Here is a 22048-nt window from a genome sequence, read left to right on the forward strand (position 1 = left end):
AAGACTCTCCTCTTGACACTGAAGAACCAACACAGCTCTTCCTAAGCTTGACAAAGGCTCAGTTGCACAGAATAAAAAAGGTCCTGCACAAAATATAACAAATGTATCATCATCACAGTATCATTGTATGCCCTATCAATACTGCTTGGACTGCAATGACTATTAGCTACTTATACAAGTAGCATGTCCTTTACGCCAGTAATATATTGTAATATATTGTTATATTGTTTTTATTTTACTTATGCCTGATTTTTAATACAGCATAAGGGTATTAAGGTCTTCTGGCGATGTCCATAAGAAATTATAACTTACTAGTTTGATTGCCAAAACAGTGTTTGTTCCAAGATGCAACTTTTTCCAATACAGCTTGTTGATGAGATGGAAACAATGTCTTTTTGCCCATATCCTAATTAGACTATTCATTATCTGGAGTCTACATCTTCAATGAACCCAAAGCAGAAACATTGTTTAGTTAAGTATTTGACCACATACAGTATTACCACATTCGCCAATATTATCACACATCATGTTTTTTTTTAATACCTCGTAGCCCTAGTATGAAATTTGATGTGAATTAGCTTTTACACTGACAAATGAAATTCTAAGGATAGCCCGATGTAACTGCTTAGCCTCTTGGCATTCTAGCACCCCTAATGGAACGTCTTTGTGTACGATGCAGGAAATACAAAAAAATATGAGGAATTCAAACAATGGCTGGTTCAGACACACTTTGTGCACACTAGTTGTGCACAAAGGACTGCTCTAGCAGTGCAGCATCACAGAAACAGTGGCTACACTAGGGAGGTAGTTCACTTCAAGCACTTTAAAGAGACATCTACCAAAAAATAACAAGATCATGTACAAGGTCTAATATTCTGGACATTTTTTGGTAGGTTAAAAATTTATATTTTTATTATTATTAGTAGTAGTAGTAGTAGTAGTAGTAGCAGTAGTAGTATTGCAAATATTGTTGCTGATGTTATCATGATTATTGTTATTATTATTATTAAATTTTTGGCACGGCGCTGATGGTGTAGGGGCAAAAGCACACAACCATATACAGAGGCTACAGTCCTCAGATGGCAGCTGTCCCAGGTTCGAGTCCCAGACCTGGTGACATTTACCGAATGTCTCCCCCTCTCTCTACCCCTCTTTCCTGTCTACCTACTGTCAAAAATGGAAAATAAAGGCCACTAGTGCCAAAAAAATATCTTTAAAAAAAAAAAATCTAACAATTTCCCTCTCAGTCCACAGCACTAAATTCCATAGAAACATATCAAATTTTTTTGATTTCTCCTAATTGACACATAAAGAGCAAATCAAAACCAACTCAGAGGTTTACAAAAACTCTCTGGCAGAGGTTATTACTTCAATCTGCCTCTGTTCTGTTCCATGCCAAAACCCAGAACATATAATCGCAATCAGTACAGAATAAAAGCTAAATGGACACACACAAAAAACTTAAAAAAGCACAAAGAAAGCTTGTCGCAGTGCTGAATAGAATCAGCAGTCCCGGGTGGAGGTCCAGCTCAGCCGTCAAACCGAACAGATGCTGGAGCGGCCTGACAAGATGAGCATGGCAACATCAGAATCTCACAAACCGGATCTGCAACCTTGCGGGCCATCACTGGCCACATGGCATTAAAGGATGTGACTGGACCGCAATATGCTGAGCTGAGGTCCGTGAGGAGGGCAGCATGCCTTTTTCTGAAGAGAATGTGCTTTTTGACTGAAATGTTACCACTCAGCACTCTGAAATGCACTTCAAGCTTCATATTTTTTGGCCAGCTTGAGGTCCATTTTTCTGTTACTCCAGTTTGGTTCCAGTGTTGCTTTTCCCAGGTAACATTCTCACAGCCAATCACACTTTATTTTCCATGTTATTAAGAGCTATGGAAAACTGTCACCCTCCAAAAATCTGAATATGTATACATATATTGGCTAGCAGAGGCTCAAATGTAGAACATTGAATTTTTTAGGTGCAAATACAGAGTGCTTGCTGTTTGCATATAAAGACTAATAACTAGGAAGAGAGAAGTCTAACAGACATGCAGAAGTGCTGAAAAAGTTGCACAAAAGAGGGACCAAAAACACGTTACGATTGGAGAAACAAAGAGAAGCCTCATAAATGAGAAACATGGACTTGCTCTAGTAACCAAATGGAAATACCAGACAGCGTTAAAAGGGAGGCGGAAAAAGGAGAAATATTCCAAATGCAAAACCACTCACCCATAAGCTCCTGGTGGTTCCCTCATCCCTCTGCACCCCTCCTCCAGTCCTCATCCACCTCTATCTCTCCCTCCTGCTGCCTTTCAGATGAGCTGGCATAACTCAACCACCCCACACCCACCCAACTCCAACTCAATAATAAAGTGACAGCTGAAGAAAATGGCATCTTTCAATTTGAGCCCCTCCAATTTCATTATATTGAGATAGGGATGTTGCATGACTGCTTGTTTGGAGGCTTCAATAGAAGCCAGCAAGGTAGATGTGCAAAAAGAGCAGAGAAAGTGAGGAGACAAGGCAGAGGAGAGAATCTAATCTAATCTAACCTGACTATTGTGCAAATAGCAATAAAAGTTCATCAGATTTTGAATACTGATTAGAAAAATAATCATCCTAAGATTTTAGAGTTAGTTCAAAAATTCAGTCAGGTCTATACCAAACCAGCTGAAAGAGCAAGATCAGCTAACATTCCCTCGAATGAAGTCCCTCGTTGTGCTGGCCGGCTTGCTAAGTAGCATTAACCTGAATTGCAGAGGCATAAAGCTATTCTTAGAGCAACAAGGGGGCAGCATGATCCCTAAAGGGGCTGCAGGTGCAACAGAAAAAATGCTTTAAAAATACTCTTGGCAGAAGGGGTTGTCTGTTAAGTGAATTTGCAGCCAGAAGATATTACATACTATTCCCTCAAAACAGGGTGAATGGAAAAAGTCTGTTCTGCTCAAAGGTGGCAAATTACAAGAGCAGTTTTACACCCAGAAATACTCTGCACAGTGCCTTGTAAATGTATTCTTACCCCTTGAAGTTTTCCAAATTTTTTTACGTTACAACCCTAAAGTCAAATCTATTTTTGAGGATTTAATGTCTTCTATCAACATAAAGACACACATAACTGTGGAGTAGGAGGAACATGATGAATGGTTTTCAAAGAATTTTACAAATAAAAGTCCAGATGATGTGGCTTGCTGTTAGGGTTTTTACATATTTTGTATTGTTTATCACTCATGTAAGTGCTTTTCTTTCCTTACATGTTATAGGAAGGGAGATGGGGACAAGAATGAGTTATGCTTTTATGCTTTTATTATTTTATTAGCAGCATCTGGGGGCTATTCACCAGGTCCCCACTTCCCACTTCCTCTGTTTGTTTATAATCAAGACAAATGAACCCTAACCTTTCTGACCCCACACACACACACACACACACACACACACACACACACCCTGAATGTTGTTTGAACTGTGTGTGACCAAGCATGTATAAATAAAGAGGGACGAGTGTTAATACTTTGTAGTTTGTATTGCACAGCTACCCTTAAAACTGACTGTGTGTCGTTCCTTACCTCTGAGTTGATTAAATAATACCTAACACTTGCATTTGTATTTAGCCTCCCTTTACTCCGTTACCCCTAATTAAACTTCAAATAAACCAATCGCATTCAAAATTCACCTAATTAGTAAACATATCAAACCTCTGTGTAATTTAATCATATTATTATACGTAAATCCAGCTGTTCTGTGAAGGCCTCAGGGGTCCGTCAGAATACAGCAGAAAGGTCAGGTATAAAATTAAACGAGTTTGACACAACTGGAAACTTCCCAAGACATGGCTGTCCAGCTTAACTGATGACAGGTAAGGAGAGAATTAATTAATAAAGCCCCATAGAAACTTTGGGTCTTAACTGAATTGCCACCATAACGTGGGGAAAGGTTTGTGAACCCCGAAGATCTTGAGGGCTATGTTGTCTGAAACCTTAGCTCCTGGTAGGGTCTCCCTTGGTAAATTGGCCCCAGAGGAGGGGTCAGACTCAAAGACATTCATGAATCCTGATGATATGGTTGACCACAGAAAAAGGCGAACCTTGCCGAGATTAAGGAGTCCGGGGAATTCTCCTGGAGCAAGGCCAGGGGGGGTTGAACTTGCACCTGGTGGCAGGAGCCAAAGCTCAACCACTAGGTGCAAGGCCTGGGGGGGTTGAGCTTCCACCTGGTGGTCAAGCTTTGGCTCCTGCCACTTGGCTAGGCTCAGCCCAAAGAAGCTACAGGAATCCCTCTATGTAGGCCTAACACCTGCAGGGAGGAACATTGGGATTGGGTGCCATGCAAGTTTGGTAACAGGTGAAAGAAGGAGCCTTAGCATGCTAATTCCTAGCAGCATAATCTGGCATTAGAAATATGGAATGTCACCTCACTGGCAGGTAAGGAGCCAGAGCTGTTGTGTGAGGTTAAGCGGTACCAGCTAGAAATAATTGGATTCATCTTGACGCACAGCTTAGGCTCTGAAACCCAACTCCTGGAGAGGGGCTGGATTTCTCCTACTCTGGTGTTGCCCAGGGAGAGAGGCGACAGGCAGGGGTAAGGATATTTAGCTGAGTGCCTCAATTTTGGAGTTTTCTCCGGTGAGGAAGACGGTCACCTCTTTGAGACTTTAGTTTGCGAAAGGTAAAGGTTCTGGCTGTCGTCTGGGCTTATGCAACAAACAGCAGTTTTTCACTTCAGTGACTCCCACGAGGCATAGAATGTACATAACAATCACTATGTTCAAGCACAAGGTTATTCATAAGTGTTGTCATGTTGCAGTTGCAGGACTCATATGCAGAGCAACCAGGAAATAAGACTGAGTGCTTTAATAATCAAGGAAAACTAAGAAAACTTACAAAAATGGTCTGGCTCAAAGAGATCAGGCAGAAAATACAGGAACTGAACTGGCATAGTACAGAGAAGCGATGATCATGGCAGAGAATAGAGGCAACAGAAGGAACTAGTAACAAACAATGAGAATCAGAGAGCTAAATGACACAAGTGCTGGCTAATAAGGTGGCATGGGTGAGCTGAATAAATTTAATTAATGATAAATACTTACTGTAGCTAAATAAGGAACATAGTGAACAATAATGAAGAACAAAAATAAGAACCAAAAGGATTATGACTAGTGTTCTGGTGACAGAACACTTTGGGCCAGAGGTCGAACATTGATTTTGCAAGTGTATCATCAGACCTGTGGCGTTATGTCTTAAACACTCAGGTGACGGGGGGGTAGAGCTGTCAACCAATCACAACTTGCTAGTGAGATGGATCCAGTGGCCGGGCGAACAGACCCAGCAAACCCAAACGAGTGGTGAAGGTGAGTTGGGAAGGTCTGGCAAAGAAACCTGTCTTGGTGATCTTTAATTCAATTGTCTGGGAGAATTGTTCTCATGTCCTGAGGGAGGTTGTGGACATGGCATCGGGATGTCAACCATTTGATGACTCAGAAAGGGGAAACAGGGACCTTGCCAAGCTGTGTTCCCAGTGTTCGTTGGGCTTCTTCAGGGCTCCCTTTTGTCACTGATCCTGTTTGTGGTGTTCATGGACAGGATTTCAAGGTGTAGTTGTGGTAAGGTGGGTGTCTGGTTTGGGAACTTCAAGATCTCATCTTGGCCTCTTCAGGCCATGACCTCCAGTGTGCATTGGAGTGGTTCACCGTGTGTGAGTGTGAAGCAGGCAGGATGCGAGTCATCTCCTCTAAGTCTGAGGCCATGGTTGTCGACCAGAAAAAGGTGGACTGCCCCCTCTGGGTTGGGGGTGAGTCTCTGCCTCAAGCAGAGGAGTTTAAGTATCTTGGTGTCTTGTTCATGAGTAATGGTGGGATGGACTGGAAGATAGACAGACAGATTGGGGCTCTGTCTGCAGTAATGTAGGCACTGATCCTGCCGATTATGGTGAAAAAACAGCTGGGCCAAAAAGCAAAGATCTCAATTTAACAGTCTGTTTACATTTCAGCCCTCACCTATAGTCATGAAAAATGGATCATGACAGAAAGAAAGAGGTCCAGGATACAAGCGGCCAAATTGAGCTTCTTCCGCAAGTTAGCTGGACTCAGCCTTAGAAATATAGGGAGGAGTGCCCTCATCCATGGGGAGCTCGAAGTAGAGCCGTTGCTCCTCCAAATAGAAATGAGCCAGCTGAGGTGGTCCGGGCATTTTATTAGGATGTGCCGTGGGTGCCTTCAAAAGTTTTAAAGCCACTTACCATTAGGAGGAGAACCCGTGGTAGACCCAGAACTTACTGAGGGACTATATATCCTGTCAGGCCTGGAAATGCCTTAGGATACCCCAGAATGAGCTGGAATATGTTGCTGGGGAGAGGGATGTCTGGGTTTTCCTCCTGGACTTGTTGACCCTTCTACTTGATCCTGGATAAGTGGATGGATGGAAGGACGGACGGATGGACGAACAGACGGAGGATGGATGGAGTATTGCACTCCACAAATCTGGCCTTAATGGAAGAAAGAATGGAAGAAAGACACACCATCCACACTGTCAGACCTGGTGGGGACAGTATCATGCTGTAGGAATTCTTTTATTTAGCAGGGACAGGAAAGCTGGTCAGATTTGATGAGGTGATGGTTGGAGCTAAATACAGGGCAACCCTGAAAGAAAACCTTATAGAAGCTGCAAAACACTTGAGAATGAGGTAAAGGTTTGCATTCCAGCAGGACAATGATCCTAAACAAACAGTCCGAGCCACAGTTTAGATGAAAGCATATTTGTGTTTTAGAATGGCCTATTTAAAGTCCAGACCTAAATCCAACTGAGAATATGTGTCAATACAAAAAAATTACTTTAACCGATGTTTTCCCTGTCATTTTACTGAACTAGAGCTGATTTGCAAAGAAGAATCTGGAAAAATTTTAATATGTACGTAGATCGGCAAAGCTTGTAGGGACCTCCAGCAACAGACTTGCGGTGACTGAAAACATATGCATGCCACACTTTTAAGATCTTTTTATTTTATTTCCAAAAATTACATTGAAGTCTTATTTGTAATATGACAGAATGTAAAAATGTTTAGCGCCTTTTGTATACCACTGTATATAGATTAAGGAGACGCATTCCCAAAATATGGAAATATTTATTTGACAGGACAGAACCTTTGCAAGCTTAATGAAAAGTGAATGTGACTGGGGAAGTCAACAATGAAACTCCCACAGCTGCAGCTTGCTGGCCTGTGGCCACTGTGGTCCTACATGCAGAGCACTTGCTGAAAACACAGACCACAGAGAGAGGTACTGAGAAACCAAACTGCCTATCATCAAACCACACAGCTGATGGAGGAAAGCCAAGACCGGATTTTAGACCGAGGCACACAAAATCAGCTAGTAGATCGCTCTGTCTACATTAAAACTAATCCTTTACAATGTCAATCAAAGAGAGGTTAATGAGAAAACAAAAAAGTCATCTTAAAATATTAGATTACTAGTTTTTTACCTGATATTGGAAGCTTGGTTTAACACTAAGAGACACAACTTTACTCCCAGGCAAAGAGAGGTTTAGGTACAGCGCCTTTAGTAATGAACTGGCGAAGAGCCAAATCTCCAACAAACTGGAGCTCACTACCAAAACTGTCCAGGCAGACATGACAATTATGTGGCTCTACACTCTGCAAGGACACAAAAACACAAAGGACACCTGGACATGCATACATGGATGCACAGACTAGCAAAAAGTAAAGCATGCCTCAAAATACTTGCATGCTGATACAGTACAGATATGAACCTCTGAGCACATCCACACATGCCAACTCAAGATCAGATGTGGAAAGGAAACGAGAGAGTCTGTAGCACACAGACTGTGTGTGTGTATTTGTGTGTGAGGATGAATCCAGAGCCCACACTAAGCTGTCTGCCTCAGCCTCCACTGAGCAAACAGCGGGGAGGGAGAGGCCTACGCTACAGCACTGAGGAAACTGGTATCACTGGGAACACACACACAGACACACACACACACATAAATAAATAAAGAAATAAACGTGCCTCGTGCAGCTGACAGACAGCAGCAGACACAGTGCCATCCTAGAAAGCACAAGCAACCCACCAGTCCCACCGTGCGTAAGCCATTGTCTGAATCTCTAGGTGATCCCTCAAGTCCCATCCAGGAGGAGCGGTCCTCTTCAGCTCACACTGAGTTACATCCATACTCTGAACACACACAGACATACACACACACCCATGGAGCAACAGTTTCTCACTGTGCTGCAATTAACCATAACAATTAGCTGCCTCTATGACCAATAGGGATACTGAGGGCTCCCCCTAGAGGTAAAACTGCATCATTGGAAAAGCCAAATGAGAAATATGAGGGAATTGGGACAATTAGTGCACAATAACGAGAAATGTCCGAGCCAACAAAGAAATTCACTTTAGCACGGTGAAATGAGGTGATTAAACTGGAAGTGAATGAAGTGCTGCACATGTAAAATGGGCTTTATATGGGCTGATGGCAGTTTGCGTTTCACACTTATTTATTGCTCTGACTGGTGTTTTTGTCTAAAATGTGTGTGTTTGGGTTTTGTTGCAGACCATTAAAAATGCTTAAGTGTGTACACTTGGCCCACACACCTGTTTCGACCACTATTGTCCATCTGTGCAGCCACACACACACACAGGCACAGCACACACCGCACGCATGCACACACACACAGCACAGACAGCACACACACACACACACATGCATGTAAGCCCTTGCAGAGCTTTATGTGAGTGTGCACAGAGGAGGGTTGATATCAGGCATCCCACCACTGCTCTGTTCCACCCCTCCCCCACCCCCGGCCTTTCCACGGCTGAACTCAACAGATTAAACTATGCAATATCACCCTTACCAAGTCACCCCCCCTCCACCTCTCCTCTTGCACCTCACCCCCCCAATTCAATTTCTTCTCCACTCTCCTCTCTCACTCAAATTATTTCTTTTTTTTTCCCCTCCCGCCTCTTCCACTTTCTGAATGTGTTTGCATGCACACACATTCTCCTGCTCCTCTGATGTTGGGCACAAACTGGCACGCGGAGGGAAATGGTGGCTTGAAATGTTCAAACGTGCACTAATAAAGCTCCTGTGTGAGTGTGTGTCTGTCAGAGTGAGACAAAGAGGCTACACACTCGGTGTGACAGTGACAGACGAACAGACAGACAGATGGACAGACAGGAACAAGTATCTGTGCAGGAACGAAACGCCTGCCACAATACCAGCTGGAAAACGTCAGTTTCTTCAAATTGCTGTCATGGCACCGGGTCTGTCTGTGTGTGTGTGTAAATGCGTGTGTGCATATTTAGGCACAAGAAATCTGACAGTGCATAGCAGGGCAGACATATGCACAGAGTTGTGCCACAGATCATGTCATTTCTGTCAGGGCTTTGTGTTACCTACAGAATGGGGTTTTAATGAAGGGTATAGGGTTTCCTGCATGGACCTCCCTCTTTGTCCGCTGGGTGTGGTTTTTCTGGAAGTCTCTAAATCACAGAGTTTGTATGTGCATAAATCCACATGCAGGCTACTGTTTGTGTACACCTCTTTATGCGTCCTGTGTGCAAAGCTCTCCTGGTCTGAGCGTGTGGGTGCATTTGCTATAGCCCATGGCTGGCTGCAGAGTGTACCGAGGGTAGTACATCAGGGTAGGGCAATCTGCCTCTGAACAGCTCCTTCAGGTGAGATTTATCACCACTGCACTTGGCCGCTTATTACAGTGATGGAGCAGAACACACCAACCTCTGATTCTGTGCGTGCACCTCTCTGTTCATGCTATGTCTGTATATGTGCATGTGTGTTGTGCGGTACCCTCCCAAAACCCACCCCCACCTCTTCACCTCAGTCTGCATCCTTATTAAAGTGCTGCAGAGAAAATATACCTTTTTTTGGCTCCACCCTCATAAACTCGTCATAGGGACCCGAAAGAAACACAGAGGAAATAGAGATGCTCCAATCTAATTTTATGGGGCAACTAGATTCAAATATCTACATTTGAATATCGGCTGATATTGATGATTTCCACCTCAGAACACATTTTTTAATCATTCAGTATAGTTTTTGTTTATTTTGTTGCATGCTAGTTAGCCAGTTGGATTTGGCCATGAGTTTCTAATGGTATGATAACCTTGAGTATAAAAATGCGACAGTTTTACAGTATTTACCAATGCAAAACTAATAACAAGGTCTAAGTGCTCCTTGTTAGAAAAAATAAACATTAATTACTGTATATACTGCTGATGACATAACATATGCTACAATATGCAGAAACATTTTACAGGCTGGGGTGGGTTTGCTTGTTGCTTTCCAGCTGGGTGTAGCCCAGTGGACGAGAGGATTGTATCCCGGTGCCTTTTGGTCAGAGACAGGTTTCTGACCCTTGTTTCGGTCTACAAGGCGGTGTACCTTGCTTTCTCGGCGTCCCTGGTGAGTTGATATATGGAGCCCCTCTCGGGGACTCCACCATTCTGCTGGGGGCCTTTAACGCCAATGTGGGAAATGACAGTGACACCTAGAGGGTTGTGATTGGGGGGAATGTGGTGTTTCAGTGTTGGACTTCTGTGCCAGTCATGGATTGTTTATAGCGAACACCATTTAAAGGCATAAGGGTGTTCATCAGTGCACTTGGCACCAGGACGCCCTAGGCCGGGAGGTCAATGATAGACTTTGTAGTCATGTCTTCTGACCTTCAGCCACATGTCTTTGATACTCGGGGGGGGGGGGGGGGGGGAGAGAGGCTGAGCTGTCTACCGATTACCACCTGGTGGTGCCTTGGATCTGCTGGCAGAGGAGGTAGCCGGACAGACTCAGCAGGCCCAAACATGTAGTGAGGTTTTGCAGGGAACATCTGGCGGCGCACTCGGTCAGGGACATATTCAACTCCCACCTCCGGTAGAACTTTTCTCGAGGGAGGCTATAGACATTGAGTCCAAGAGGACAATGTACTCTACCTCTATTGTCAATGCAGCAGTCCATGGCTGTGGCCGTAAGTTGTTCGCTGCCTGCAGTGCCGACAAGCCCCTAAACCTGGTGGTGGGCACCAGCAGATGCCGTCAAGCTGAGGAAGGAGTCCTACTGAGCCTGGCTGGCTTGCAGGACTCCTGACCCTGCTGACTAGTTGCATAGGCCTATGGACAGACCTATGGGCCTCGAAGCAATGAGTTGAGGTGGCTCAGGTATCTGTTTCAAATGCCTACTGGACGTCCGGTGCCTGGCACGCCATGTGTATGGTTACTTCAGGAACTCAAGTAACCATTCATACGGTTTCAGGGACTGAAACCTCAAGCAGATCTAACAAAGTCATTTCCTGTAATCCAGTTAACCTTCCTATTGCTGCTGAAGCTCCTTGCTACGCCTCCATGTGGCTGCATGGCACTCTCCCCTAACTTAACATTCAGCTAGGGTAGTACAGATACATCTAGCTGATGAGATGATGAATTCACAAGAACAAGATTTTTGATATATCTTCATCTTTGGTTTTCACATATAAAAATGTTTCACAAATAACAAACGTTGTTTTAAGGAATCTAGAACCATGGTAGAATATTCCGTGTTTGACTTACGTATATCCATATACTCATGTTTTTATACTTGTCTAATCCTAAGGTGATCCTAAGGTGCTCCCTTTCTGGAGCTTTAACAAATAGAATAAAGGAGATGATTAAATGTAGTCCAGGCTTTTAAAAATTGTGAAATACCCCTTAAGTTCGAAGGTAAACTCTAACATTAGCATCAATAGCAGTTAGCCACTCAGTGTTCCCACAGGGCTTACAGATCATTTAAATCTTGTCACTGTGATTAGGTTTAATTTTTCTTCTGAATTGCAAGATTCCTGTCCTTGAAACAGTTTCAAAGTGGGTTCAAAGACACTTCTTGGGTGATTGTAACTGAGTTTGAATCAAACTACTCTACCTGGAACCTGCACCTCAGTATAGTATTTCCAACGGTAAAAACAAAAAGAGCAAAGCCGTTGATCAGTCATGTTCATTGTTTCAGTTTACCAAAAGTAAAAAAATGAATAAATCATCCTAATGTCTGCAGACTACATATCCAGCATTCTAGCTGCTACTAACTTCTTTGTACAGCTTTCTTTAACACAAATTCTGGTTTATGTTTCTTGCACTTCTGCCAGTAGTGTGAGCATACTTTGATCCATATTCCGTTAGCCTAACAACCAGTCTTCATTAGCTGACTTCTTTAGCTCATCAACAAGGCAACAACTCAAAAATGACTTCCTTTTATACTACAGCAGGAGCCGGCAACCTTGCCCTGAGTTCAGCTAAATAAAACTTGTTTAGAGCCACAAATGTTAAAAGACAATTTACAATTTTTGATAAATCATTAATATAGGAGTTTTGCTGTCATTTTTAAAGAACCACTATTTTATTCTATTTTTAGGTTTTATAATTTTAAAAAAACACAATTTCTTTGCAGCTAGAGGAGGACACCTTCTCTTCTTTGTGACGTTAATATTTGTGGAAACTCATGTAGAAAAAGAACAAAATTTCTAACATAATGACAAGAAAAATAGATCTAAAATAATTATTGCTGGTGCTTTCTGTTGTGGAAGTTCAGTGCAATTATTGCATGAAAACTTGCTTAAACCTGTCATTATATCTACTGTATATTTAAAAACATCAGTTGGTTCTTTATCATTTTTAGTCAAAGTCATTTTTTTAAACCAAATTAAACTCAGTTCCTCCTTCCTACCACGGCGGCGTTCTGTCGGCGCTGCGTTATTTCTGTTACAAATAACTCTCAGAGTTATTTGTGTAGTAGCTTGGAAATCACAATTCTGTGTGCACAACATATTCCTTATGGTAACGAACTTGAACTAGGACTCTTATATCGAGGAAGCATCTTACTGTCACTGCACATCCTGTACAGCTGAATTGTTCAACGACATGTAAAATAAATAGTGTCCTTTATTCTTTTGGACATTTTTGCATTGCTTGCAGACTTTTTGTGAACTTTCTTATTAGTTTTTTATTTCAAATCTAAGCTTAGACTTCTTTTAGACCAGAGCGTTCTCTAGGTCTAAACCTAGATAAAATAAATTGGTTTTAATTATAGCTATGAATAGACCTATTATGCACACTGGGACACTCCATTTGAAGTTTTTAATTTTAATTCAATTTCTGCTGTAAGATTAAACATCCAGAATAAAACTAGCTAGAATATGACCTCCAGCAACACAGCGCCGTGGAGCATCAGCCGGATCCAATCTAGAAAATAATGTCAGTATCAGGTCTGATACCGGTATTGAATTGGATTGGTTCCGATTCACGAGGAAAGAATTAGGTTTGAATTATCCTCATCTTTATCCACAACACACGCCTCTTCGGATTTACAGTTACATTCCAGCAGAATTTTCCCAAATTTGCTGGCTGGAAAGCACACACGGTCCCCAAGCAGTGGAGCTGACTGACAGTCAGTTAGGTAGCACTGGAGAAATAGGTCATAGCGCTAAAAATACTTATCCATTCTTCCCTCTTTCTCCCTCTCTCAGCTTCTTCCTATCCAACCTTCCAACTACAACATATAGAAAGTCTAAATAATGGGGATGATGAAAGAAAAAACTCGGTAAAAGTAACCCTCTTAAAAACATCAGACCTCAGGCTCCCATAAGATTACAGAAAAAGAAAACTCAGAGAGAGGAGTAATGAGTGCAACAGTGTGTGTATGTGTGTGTAGCAGAGGCAGACCAGAAATGAGCGAGTGAGGGAATGAGAGGGTGAGACTGGGAAGGGGAAAGAAAGCTCTAGAACTGGCAGGCTGCGGCCTCTGCCATCAAATGGGGCTGTTTGCACACAGAGCTGGTTATTACAAGGAACTTGTTAAGCTGGGCTCAGTCAGGCAGGGCACAAGTAATATTACATAGGCCCTGCCGCAAATGCCTCCAATACAGCAGCACATGCTTATCTGCATCTGCCTCTTCTAACCAGCACAAATAAGTAATATCGCTGAGAAACACCAAGCATCCACACATTCTGAGTCCTGGTTGCCATGAAGTGAATTTAATTGCACTTTATTCCATGTTTGAGGATTTTTCTTATATTTCCTAATCCATTATATTTTCTTATCAAATATGATGTTTTTCATTTTGAGATAGGATCTCAAAATGGGAAACATTATATAATTTAGTAGCAGTACACTATAAACCTTTTCTGTTAATAGATTTGTATCCAAATCCCCCTAAGAAGCTCTTAAGTATAAGCTATCTAAAAGGAATTACAGGGATCTGATAAAATGGATATAAATTGTCCTCTGCTATAGTTTTTGCTGAATATCAACACAGACATTGATCCACAATGGAGACAAGTGATTTAGAAGTGGAAAGGAAGTGGGAAGGAAGTGGAAAGGAAGTGGCTGAACAAAAGGAAAACAAGTCCTGGATTGAGAGAGTGATGAAGGAGGAAGGCAAAGACGAAGATAAGGCAGCGGGGTTTATGTGAGGAGTGGAAATTGGATGGAGAGGGAAGCAGAGGGAAAAAGATAGAAAGAGAGATTAAATGTTTATCTAATCCAGCAAAGAGACAGACAGACTGGTAGGGAAATGTACAGTGGATCCACACGTCAGCTGATGATAGAACCGACCCAAGATTGTTTAGGGCCCTAAGCAGACGTTGATTACAGAGCCCTCCTCCAGTTAAATCCATCTATTCCCAGCCACTAAAAATGTTTTATTAAGCATTGGACATCCCTACTTGGCTCTGGGTCAGTTCATCCCTTTGCCACTTCATGCCACCATTTCATGTCAACATGTTGCCAATTAATCTCTTTTTATATCCATTTCATATCATCAACAAAAGGTGTATCAATGCATCCAGCTCACAAATCGAGAAGATAAACAACACTGGTTTCAAAAAAACAAGAATAGGTTTTAGTAATATTTTGGGGAAACCGAATAATGATTATATTGTACACAAACATAGTAAATGTTATACTATTCACAAAAAGTGTTCTCAATCTGTAATCGTTAGAACATCACAGTCCATGTTTAACTAGTCCATATATTGTTGTATAGTTTTATGCTTGTCTAAAAAGCAACAGAATTCTTCCTCATTGAGTTTGTTTTAATTATAATGTAGGTTTTATAAATCTTAGGCTGTGTTTTAAAGAAAGTTTTGAATTATCCAGTCCAGGTTAGATTAGCATGAGTATTTTACAGTTGTGCTAGAGCTGTTCAAATGCAGTCCAGACTCGTTAGAACTTTCCGTCAGTCCAACAGAACGCTCCAAAACAGATGTTAACTTTAGCATCCTTAGTGGCTAGCCAGTTGTGGAAATTAAACAGTGATTATAAATTATTTGCATCTTGTATCGTTGCCATTTTATCCCATCATACCTTCCTTTTGCGCCTGTAAGCAAAGCATTTCACACACCTACTATGAATGCTGATTTTCTTTGAAGTTAAGTCTTTTTCTCAAATATCAATGATTATTTTATTTAGTTTTGTTATTTTTTGAAAACCTCCGGACATTTTGGGCAAGCTGAACCCCAAAAAAAACCTAAATAACTCTTGCTGGAACCACTTTTCCCCACCGTAAACTGCAGGTAAAATATATAAAAAGACTTAAAATCATTAACTGTCAAAGCAGGTACAAAACGTCCCCCTGGTGGGTATGAACTGAAGTATGGCAGGTACAAAACATTCTGTAGCAGAAAAAGTTATGTATGACACGACCAAAACTACAAAGGTTCAAAGTAGAGAAATAGAAGAAGTGAGCATTACACCTAATTTCATGCTTACATTGTAAGTTAACAATTATTTTGACCTTATCACAGAATGTGTTCTGTTTTAGCTTCACATGAATCATTTAAAATAATTAATAGAAGAAATATACAAGTTAACTAATTATGAAGACACATTTATTGACCTATTCATTTGGTCTGGCAGTTTTGTCCAATATGCACCTTTTCAATATAGACTTGATAGAGTAGGGAATAGTTTTAAACTACTTTATTTAAAATTGATATTCAGGAACCTTATATCCCCATCAGACATTTAAGTATTTGCATTTCAAAAAGCAGAGTAGAATAGCATGATGCCTAAGCTAAAATAACCCTCTGGCATCGCCTAACTACACACTGACTCTGTGGCATAACTTGAAAACCAGCCAGGATGCCACATATTTTTTGGACACGGTGAAAACTTTCACGAGGGGCACAGCTCTCCTGTTTACGTCTGCCACTGCTGCAGAATAAATGCATTTTCAATTCACATGTTGCAGCAATGACCCAATAATAACCGTACTTAATCTCATACTACAGCATGCTGTCAACACTAACGAAGAAGTTTTCAGCTCAGCATGCCGGATTCTTGAAACTAAAAGTGAAACTGAAGCTTGACTGAATTATTTGACCAATTAGGGGCACTCAGAGCATTAAAATGTCATTCCAAGATGGCCAGTTGAGCCTTAAATGTGAAAATAATCAATCAATAAATAAAAGGAGATGTTGACATCACAGCCAATGTAACATACCTCGTCTTGACACAGCAGAACACTGTGAAATCCACCTGCTTGCTCCTCATATACATGCACTATTTAGAACAGGAATGCACCAAACAGGGGCATGATGTTCCACCTAGAGATGGGCAATTGTGTATGGTGCAACTGCACTACTTAGGTAACTGGTGAACTAAAGCAGCCTATTCAGTAGAGTAGGGTTTACATTTAGAGCAAGTATTAGTGTCCGCTGGGCTCTGACTTTGTGTAGAGACAGATGCACAGCTAAAAAGGTAATGGTGGTAATTAATTTTTAAATACTTATCCCACTTATGTCGTTATTACAATAAATGCCATGAACTTATGGTTATAATCAGTCTGACAGAGGGAGGTATCCCAATCCTTGTGGTTTTTAGTATAACAATGACCATCAGAGGGACCCTTTGTGAGGTGCCTTGAGACGACATTGTTGTGAATAAGCGCCGTTTAACTAAATAATCTGAACTGAAACTATCTGTCTAGTTATGCTGCTATAGGCTTAGGCTGCTGGAGGACATAATGACCACTTTCACCCTCTTCGCTACATTCTCACACTACTTTCCAATTTTGCATTATTTGCTGTTATTTCAGCTTTTAACCTTGCTCTCACTTTTCTCTTCCTAGAAGCTACACCTGGCCTGGCTCTGTGTCTACCTGTGACACCTTTCTGGAGAGGGGAATTGTCCGAGCTTCTGCTGACAACAACTTAATGCTCACCCTCTACCAATGATCCACATAGCCCTGTCTTTCAGTGTTTAACTCTTTCTCCCTCCTAGACATGGGGATTGACTGAGCTTCTACTGTAACAAACTCTAGGTGCTCTCTTTCAGACTCCAACCTTGAAAACTGGCTCAGAGTTTATCTGTTCTTTCTTTCTAGGTGAAACGACTAAAGGAGCTACATCCATTAACATTTACTTTTCCTTCACATAGAAAGTACTCCTGGATCAGTGCTTCTTTGTTCTCTTTGTGTCTCTGCTCTGTTCTCTCAAACCCCCAGTTGGTCGTGGCAGATGGCCGCTCACACTGAGCCTGGTTCTGCTGGAGGTTTCTTCCTGTTAAAAGGGAGTTTTTCCTCTCCACTGTCACTACATGCATGCTCAGTATGAGGGATTGCTGCAAAGTCAACGCCAGTGACTGTCCACTGTCTCTACATGCTCATCCAGGAGGAGGGAATGCTACAAGTCTCTGACTTGATGCAATCTGCTGGGTTTCCTTAGACAGAAAAACATTTGATCCAATTTGAATAAATAACTAGCTCTGACTGCACTGTTCAATGATTAGGGTTAATTGGAATGTATGTACCTGACTGTTGTGAAGTGCCTTGAGACAACATGTGTTGTGAATTGGCGCTATATAAATAAAACTGAATTGAATTGAAGTATTGTGATAACATTTCGCCCATCCCTACCAAATCCCCTTCTTTTTATCATATATACATACATCGACCAATGTAACGCATGTTTTTCAGTATCCATGGCATACCAGGAAACAGTGTGATGGCACTTTTAGAAGCAAAACTGATATTAGGCTCATTCATAAAAAAACTACAGAAATGTACTGTAGTTTGATATCTGTATTCTGAGTGAGAAGTCAACAGCATCGGAGGGTTTCCTGCTGCCCAGGGGGCCCTTAGCTGCAACTTAGTTCACATATGCATTGGGCCAGCTCTGGCTGGTGACCAACCAAGCTCTTCTGTATACCGCAAGGCCTGCTTATTTGGCATCAATAAGACATTTTATCAGGGAATTTATTCCTGAGCCTGAACAATCTTTAAAAAAAATTTAGGGCCAGAACGGGCATTGTTTCCGCCTCAGGTCTGACAGCCAGCCGCCCTATTAGAGCTGACTTTGAACCCAATCTTGCTGGTACTTGGCCCATTTTCAGCAGGATAGGCCTCTAATTTGTGAGCCTCTTGTTGCAAGTTTGTTTGGGGATGTGCTAATTAAAAGGACTTCTTTAAAAGCCCATTTTAATGTTGTAACTGGAACGTACTTAAAGCCATCCTGGGTAACGATGGCATTTAGATAGTCAAGGAGATGTTAAAAGGAGCTTCGATTGCTCTGGCTGAATTGTATAATACACACATTCAGCTTTGCAGTTTCACAGAGGCCACACTGATTTGTTATCTAACATCTCTGCAGAGCTGATACTGGCTAACAGTTTGTGCTGCCTTGTTTTGTGCCTAATTTTTACCTCTTTTGTCTAACATAAAGCACTTAGAAATCAATATAGGACCACCATTTGAAAGTGGGTCGTGTTCATTAGTCACTGGCCCTCATTCTGGCATTTACTGTGCATTCACTGTGTTTTTTTCAACCAATCCTATTCTTCGTATTTGCTGCCCAATGTCTGCTCCCTCTCTGACTCCATGCAAATCAGTCAATTTAATCCCCTCACATGGTTTCACCGAGGACCTTTGGGAGCAATCTGGCCACACTTTTGCTTTGCTTGAATGAGCATGCCATGGACCAAACACGACTTAGAGGAGGATGGCCGAGCAGAAGATGAAAGGTTTCACATGCAACCTCCCATCCACTTAACCTGCAAAGGTTGTGTCCGAATCATAGTGCAAGATGATCATAAACATTTTTTTTTTTTTATTAGTATCGGTTATGGCATAAAGTTACTTTTTCTGCCACGCAACACCCGATCAAACCAACACCAACTCCCCCACTAAAATCAGTCATTGGAAAAAAGCCAGGGGTACACCCTGGATAGGTCATACATTCAACAATATTTAAAGAAACAATTTTTTACATGTAGATTGGAGGTATCATCAACAGAATCTTTATTAAAGCATCTGTGATCACTGTAGAATAATTCAACCCAAGTTAGACTAGTCAATATATTGCATTTTTCACACCAAGAGTTTTAAAAAAAGTTATGTTTTTATGTTTCCATAAATGGAATGGTTTCAAAGATCACAAACTTTGTTTTAAAGACTTTGTTTAGTGTAAAAGAACTCAATTCTATAGCTGATCAAATGCAGTCCATAGTCTTAAAAATCTGTGAAATAGCCTTTTGGTTTATCACCAAATAGCAATGTGGAATCAGGTACCAACATTAGCCAGCTGCAGTGTTTGCTGATGTTTTCTTAAGGTGCTTTCAGTGTGCACAACACAGGGGGATGGACACTACGCACTGATTAAATACCCTTTTTTTTTTACCGCTAATATAGTGGTGCCCTGGGTGATGGCCAGTATTGCCAATATCAAGAACCTCTGTGGGCTCAAATTATGGGCTGCAAATCAAATACTGACTTCATCAACAGCAGACACTCGGAGAAAACAGCTTTCCTTTCTTACAACTCAGCATACCACAGGAGGCCCCTATTCCCATATGAAATCTAAAACTTGCGCACCCCCAGACTGTACCACCCTGGACAGAAAATGATGTTGCCCATATCAAAAACCATCTCATCTCAACTGGCTGATTTTTGTGTTTAATCGACCCTGACTGCCCCAGCTGGCCATAAACACTTAAATATGATCTCTTTCCAAACACGCCATATTTAAGGCTGCTGACAACAACTCTTTGGTGTGGATGCTGTTACTGAGTGAAGTTAACTTTTGCCATGTCTTAAAAACGAAGTCAAAGTAAGCATGAAAGGTGTAAGGTGCTTTTTGAAAGGAAACAATTTTCTATAACATGTCTGAACATTTCAAGACATGCTCCATTGCAAGAGAGCACGTTAGAGCAAAACTTTCTGCAGAAAGGAAGAATAGGAGACAGTTTGTTTTATTACATTGAGTTTTAAACAAATCTGTCATGGATCTTGCCAGATTTGGAAATGTCCCCAGCTTCATGGAAATTTAAGATAAAGACCTACATTCTCTATGGAAAATACACAGACACATGCTAGCTAATTGCTAATATGCTATATAAAGCTTAAAATATGAACTATGTAACCATTCTGTATTTGTTTTAAAATATTAGTAAAACCCTGTTTTTGAGCAACTCTCACACATCCGGTTTGATGTCTCTAATCTTGATACAAATAAGTAATGACTGCTCAGGGCAGGAAGGCTACCAACGATGTTTAAAATGCTGTTTATAGATCTTCTTACATTGGAGTTTTTAGGAGACATTGAAATCGGCTGAAATCTGCATCTGTAGGTCAAGCCTTACAAAAACCAGAGATCAAAAATCTACTACAAATCTCTGATCGGTGCATCTCATAGGAGTTCATAGGAGTTTAAACTATAGAGCGTGTCTTTCATTTCTGAGGACTGACTGGTGTTTAATTACAATAGCAATCAACCAAAAACACTGAAATACCATGACAGCCAATCAGAGCAGTCCTCCAATCAACACCATGGCACTCCGGTTCCCTGCCTCCCGTGAAGCGACAGTCAAAGCAGACACATGCAGGCTGGTCGTGCGCTGGATCGCACGAAATCCCTCCTGTGTCTGCACCGAGTGAAAGACAGAAAGATGCATAATCTGGACTCAGGTACAGAACCTGCACAGGCATCCGATGACTGCCCCTGCTGCTGCACACAGCTCTTCTTCCTCAGACTTTTCTTTGTTTCAAACTGCTTAAAGCCAGAGAGGCTTGGTGCGCTCCAGCACATCACGGTTGGCTCATATTGGAGCCATTGTGGGATATTTTGGCTGGATTAGTGTCAGCACACGCTGACAGGCTCACATCCGCTAACCTTTTTGGCCAGGTGCCCATCAGGCGGGCAGCTTCTGCATTTCTCTAAAATAAGCCTCAGAAAAATAATAAAAAGAAGGAGAACCCCTACAAACCCTGCGCTAAGCGGAAACTTCACAGCCGTGAAGATCTCCTTGGTGAAACTAAACGCGATGCTGTATAAATACAAGATTTGTGTAATTGCGGTCCAAATGCGCGTATTGAGCGCAGCTCTCCGACCGGCGTACATATCCAGCCTGTCCATCTCCGAGGGGTCCGGAAGGTAACGCTGCATCCCAAAATCAGCAGCTCTGTTTACCTCCTCCTTGTCCACAAATAGTGCTCAGTTCAAGGCTGCTTTAAAAAGCCATCCAAAGCTGCAGCCAGCCCGCCACCACAGCCTGGCTTTGACTGTGATCTTGGCTGGCAAGGGACATGCCGGGTCACCCAAACCTACCTCCAGCATTCCTCCATATCCCTGCACACACGCTGCTGTTGGATCAGGGACTGATTGTCTGAACTGCACCGGAGCGCACATACCACACTTCCATCTTCAAACCGTCATCTTTAAATTCAACTTTTCTGCTCACGCGCATCCCCTGACATTATTTCAGTGTCTGCTGTGTACATTGCGTGTATATAGACGTGCTGGTGATCACGCTGAGAATTATCTGTGATTTATTATTTCTTTTAAAGCGCTGAGATTGCGCTGACAGCATGCACAAAACCCACACGAAAAGGCGCAAAATGACAGAAGATGCCCGGTACTTACGATTTGAGGGGGTTCTGCACCGCTGTGGCCATTTTGGTATAGTATGATATGCAACACCGCAGAGCCCGGTATTGTACATGTAATGTAGCAGCTATTTCAATTTCATTCATTCTCTGGGGCTGCGGCTGGAGCGAGCCAGCCAATGGGAAA

The 22048-nt window shown here is 41.9% G+C and overlaps 1 protein-coding gene across 2 annotated transcripts in view; it reads right to left on the bottom strand.

Annotated features, from left to right (window-relative positions):
• Positions 1-22008, bottom strand: part of dpf1 (double PHD fingers 1) — an 88248-nt gene extending 66240 nt beyond the window's left edge. Inside the window, exon 1 of one of the 2 annotated variants that reach the window (XM_047392280.1) lies at positions 21899-22008. In XM_047392280.1, the coding sequence (XP_047248236.1) occupies positions 21899-22008 (110 nt within the window). Of the gene's footprint in view, positions 1-2229; positions 2287-21898 lie in introns of those variants that run through there. The other variant, XM_047392282.1, reaches the window with a different exon arrangement.
• Positions 22009-22048: the final 40 nt, after the last annotated feature.

This window comes from Girardinichthys multiradiatus, chromosome 18 (assembly GCF_021462225.1).
Source record: "Girardinichthys multiradiatus isolate DD_20200921_A chromosome 18, DD_fGirMul_XY1, whole genome shotgun sequence".
Taxonomy (NCBI): Eukaryota; Metazoa; Chordata; class Actinopteri; order Cyprinodontiformes; family Goodeidae; genus Girardinichthys; species Girardinichthys multiradiatus.